At 45.3% G+C, this 4,589-nt stretch overlaps 1 protein-coding gene across 1 annotated transcript; it reads left to right on the top strand.

The window, feature by feature from the left end:
- Positions 1-3,411: 3,411 nt before the first annotated feature.
- OR3A2B (olfactory receptor family 3 subfamily A member 2B) lies at positions 3,412-4,359 on the top strand. The gene has a single exon (NM_001389838.1). It carries the CDS (start codon positions 3,412-3,414, stop codon positions 4,357-4,359), a length of 948 nt encoding a protein of 315 aa, NP_001376767.1.
- The last annotated feature ends 230 nt before the right edge of the window (positions 4,360-4,589 follow it).

The raw sequence follows: 4,589 nt of genomic DNA, 5'->3' as shown, positions 1-4,589 counted from the left end.
GGAAAGTCCAAATATGAGAAGGTATGAGGCACTGCTGCTATATTTATGAAGAGCTTGAGTTGTTTATAAAACAACTTGTCTCTCTCCCCCATTTGTCTCTGCTTTCCTGGGAGGGCTAATTTCTGAGGCCCCCGGGGGATACCATTGAGAAGACAGTCCTATAATTTCTTTCATTTCCTTATACAAAGCCCCTTCCTGGATTTCTGTGTGGATAGGTCTGCAGAGCGCCTCATCTTCTCCTGCAAACACTCTCTGGTGTCTATGCCTGTGCCAGGGTGAGTACTCATAGGCCTCACTCTGTAAGAGTCCTCACATTGTAAGAGCAGGTTCTTCCTCTGCTCTTACAAAACAGAAATGGGGCTTCTGCTGCACTCAGCTCAAACTGATTTTATACTTGGTGCAATTGATGCCCCTGAAGCGGGGAGCCTTTTTAGAAGATCTGGGACTGTAACCCAAAGATCTTGGCTCCTTTTCTGGGCCCTGTTTCCCATGTCTCCTTCTCTTGGATGAAGCCTGCTCTCTGTAATGCTTGTGCTGTGCTTAGTCGCTCATCCATCTCTCTGCGACCACACAGAGTATAGACCGCCAAGCTCCTGTGTACAAAGGGATTCTCCAGGCAAGAATACTGGAGTGGGTTGCCGTTCCCTCCTCCAGGGGATGTTCCCAACCCAGGGGTTAAACCCAGGTCTCCCACATTGCGGGCAGATTCTTTACTATCTGAGCCACCAGGGAAGCCCAAGCATACTGGAATAGGTAGCCTATCCCTTCTCTACGGGATCTTCCCAACCCAGAAATCCATTTGGGGTCTCCTGCATTGCAGGCAGATTCTTTACCAGCTGAGCTACCATGGAAGCCCCTGCGACTCTTAGGAGTAAGTATTAGGGGGATTCACTGAGTCCAGTTTGCTGCACAGGACCCACTTCATCAGGTAGTTAGAAACTTGACTCCAGTCAGAGGCTTTGCTAAACTGTTCATCACTGGAATCTTGGAGGAATTGGGTGGAATTCCAGAGTAGGAGTTTGTCATGGCTCAGTAGGGAGAAATCGAGGCTCATTATGAAGCCCTGAGAGTGGTAATCCTCAGTGATGGGCATGATACCCATAAGGCACTCTAGATGTCTCTGGAAGATCTGAGTTCGTCCCAGAATCCCACTGATTTCAAACAAGCTGCATCTCCAGCCAACTGAGAGTTGTCAGCAGCTGTTCTATTGCTCTTCTATGCCTGGCCATAACTTGCTTGTCTGGAAGGTACAGCTCTCCTAAGGGCCTTATTATTATGAGTGGTTTACATGACAAGGAACATGTCAGGGTAGATTTCTATCTGCTTGTCCCATCAAAACCAAAGAAATCAGTAGTCCTTGCAGCAACCTTGCACATGCACCTGCCCCTGGAACTTCATTAAACTATACTAATCCATAAAATTCTTGCCTGGAGAATCCCATGGACAGGAGCCTGGAGGGCTGCACTCCGTGGGATTGCAAAGAGCTGGATACAACTGAGCGACTAAGCTTGCACACACACAAAATTCTGCCCCAGATTCCAGTACAGTCAGACGCTTCCATGACAACTCTAGCTCATACTGATGTTTTCTTTCTCTGAAATCCTATGAACACTTGACTCATCCATTGATTTATTTAAAAATATTGAGTATATACCATAAGGGAAGTATTGTGCTAAGTACTGTTACTGCAAAACTGAGTCAAACATGTATTAATATTTTTGTCCTCAAGTAGCTTACAGAGAAGTAGGGGAGATATACTCTATAGAAAAATAACTTAGCTAGAAGGGACACTGTAATAAGTTCAATAAAATAATATGTAGTGGAAGTTTATGAGAGACAGAGCTCCTTTTGAGACGGAGAAGTTTCCAGGGAGGATTCATTCAGAAGTCAGCATTGCAGTCAACTCTTGAAATACCTGGGCACGTGGAGTTGGAAGGAAGTCATCGCTGGTACAGAAAACAGCATGAGAAAGGAGGTTAGAAAACCACAGGGTTACAATCAATGTTTGGGTCAAAATGGACCCCAAAGCAAAAACAGAGAGCAGGTCATTGCTCCTTAGTATAATATATGAAAAGAACTACTCTCCATCCAGGGATTTGCCTATCTGTATTTATCAATGATGAATTTCATCAATGATGATCAGGCCTGAACATGATCCCCATATCTCACCGATCATGTGATCTCAGAATTTTAAGGCTATCTTAGAGATCACCATATCCAATTTTCACCCAAGCTCAGGCTCTCATCACCCTTTCCCTTCTGTTCTGACTTCCCAGCCTCTGATCCAGTGCATTCTGCCCAGGGAAACAATGTTACTCTTAGTGAAGCCCTGGCTCTGCTTATTCCATGGGCAACAGAGAGACATGGATTTTTTTTTTTTTTTATCAAGAGTTTATTATAAGATTTGAAAGACTTAGCTCAATCTGGTTCTCTATTATGCAGGTGCATAATAGGGACAGTATTCTTGCTTGGGAAATCCCATGGACAGAGGAGCCTGGCGGCTACAATTCAAGAGGTCACAAAGAGCTGTACACTATGGAGCATGCACACATGCCGTTAGAGCTACTGGCCAGTCCACCATGCCTGAAACAAGGCCAAGTGCAAGATGGGTGATTTTGCTGTGCAGAAAACTAATGGCATCTAGTAGCAACCAATCCACAGGTCATGCTTAAAATTTTGATTCCAGAAGCTAGTAGCCGATACTATGAAAAGAATAAATTATTTTAAAATAAGCCACTATTCAAAGTCTAATGTAAGGGCTTAAAGAGCAACAATACTAGCAAATAATACTAGCAATTTATTGACATAAAATTTTTTATTTTATTTTTTGGACTATGTCCCCCACCTTGGAGAAAGGTCTGGAGTTCCTGATAGCCACAGTCAAGGGTATCTTCTTTCTGACTCTTGCCATACGTTGGCTTGATCGTCATTATTTCTAGAAGTCTTGGAACCTAGGTTGTGTTTTCAAATGCTTTCTAGATATTTCTCTTTAAATAATTAATTTTTCCCTATTAATTTTTCTATTTTGAAATCTGTTTTTTGGTTTGGGCTGATCCCTCAGAGTAAATTGGGGGATTTACATTTTAGTCTCACTATATTCAAAGAGGAAGTTTGCTTTTATCTGAATTTTTTTCCCCAAGTATTCTAACATTTTTCAACTGAGAGAAGATGGGAGGGACAAAGTTCTGGCGGTTTGGGGCATCTCAGCCAAGAGCAGGGTAAAGACATGGAGGGATGAAGGAAGTCAGTGGGTGAGGTGTAAGTGACCCCGGGGAGTGGGAAAACCATCACCCAGACAGCTGGGAACTTACCATGGGGCTCTGAACATATATGGTTTAAAATGTTTATGTTGAATAACTACATTAAGTAGATCGAAACTTCCACTCCTGCAACATTTCCTTACAGAGACTCATGCAGCCAGAAGCTAGAACCAACAGGACAGCTCTAACTGATTTTATTTTACTGGGCTTAGTGGAAACAGAAAATCTACAGCCTATGGTCTTCGTACTCTTCCTCTTTGCCTACCTGGTCACTGTCGGGGGCAACCTCAGCATCCTGGCAGCCATCTTGGTGGAACCCAAACTCCACACCCCCATGTACTTCTTCCTGGGGAATCTATTGGCGCTGGGCATTGGGTGCATCACCGTCACTGTTCCTGCCATGTTGGGCCGTCTCCTGTCCCACAAGCGCACAGTTCCCTATGCAGGCTGCCTCTCCCAGCTCTTCTTCTTCCACCTTCTGGCTGGGATGGACTGCTTCCTGTTGACAGCCATGGCCTATGATCGATTCTTGGCCATCTGCCGACCTCTCACCTACAGCACTCGCATGAGCCAGACGGTCCAGAGGATACTAGTGGTTGTGTCCTGGGCTTGTGCCTTCACCAATGCACTGACCCACACTATTGCCCTAACCACCCTTAACTTCTGTGGTCCCAACGAGGTCAATCACTTCTACTGTGACCTCCCACAGCTCTTCCAGCTCTCCTGCTCCAGCACTAGGCTCAATGAGCTGCTGCTCTTTGGCGTGGGTTTCATAATGGCAGGTACACCTGTGGTTCTCATCATCAGCTCCTACATCCACGTGGCAGCTGCGGTTCTACGAATCCGCTCAGCGGAGGGCAGGAAGAAAGCCTTCTCCACGTGTGGCTCCCACCTCACTGTGGTCTGCCTCTTCTATGGGACTGGTATCTTCAACTACATGCGCCTGGGTTCAGAGGAGGCTTCAGACAAGGATAAGGAAGTTGGAGTTTTCAACACAAGTATCAATCCCATGCTGAACCCACTTATCTACAGCCTTAGAAACCCTGACGTTCAGGGTGCCCTGTGGCGGGTACTTGTAGGGAGGCGGTCAGTGACATGAGGGGTGGTAGGGTCCGTCCTTTTCTGGGTTGGGGGAAATTTTTCATGAGGGCAGTAACCTGGAAAAATGGTTCACAACCATTTTCCTAGCTCTGCTGCCCGAAGATTTGTGTTGTGTGCTTGTTCTGCAAAGAAACCCTACAGAATTCATTCATTCATTTATACAATAGGTATTTATTCAATTCTTCTGTGACTTAGACATTCTTCCGGGGCATTGATGAACAAAATAGG

This window comes from Bos taurus, chromosome 19, assembly GCF_002263795.3.
Source record: "Bos taurus isolate L1 Dominette 01449 registration number 42190680 breed Hereford chromosome 19, ARS-UCD2.0, whole genome shotgun sequence".
In the NCBI taxonomy this organism is placed as follows: Eukaryota; Metazoa; Chordata; class Mammalia; order Artiodactyla; family Bovidae; genus Bos; species Bos taurus.
The sequence above is the reverse complement of the archived record's forward strand: the minus strand, read 5'-3'. Positions and strand labels throughout refer to the sequence as shown.

Excerpts from the sequence above, each read along its gene's own strand:
- OR3A2B (NM_001389838.1), top strand. The coding sequence starts at position 3,412 with ATGCAGCCAGAAGCTAGAACCAACAGGACAGCTCTAACTGATTTTATT.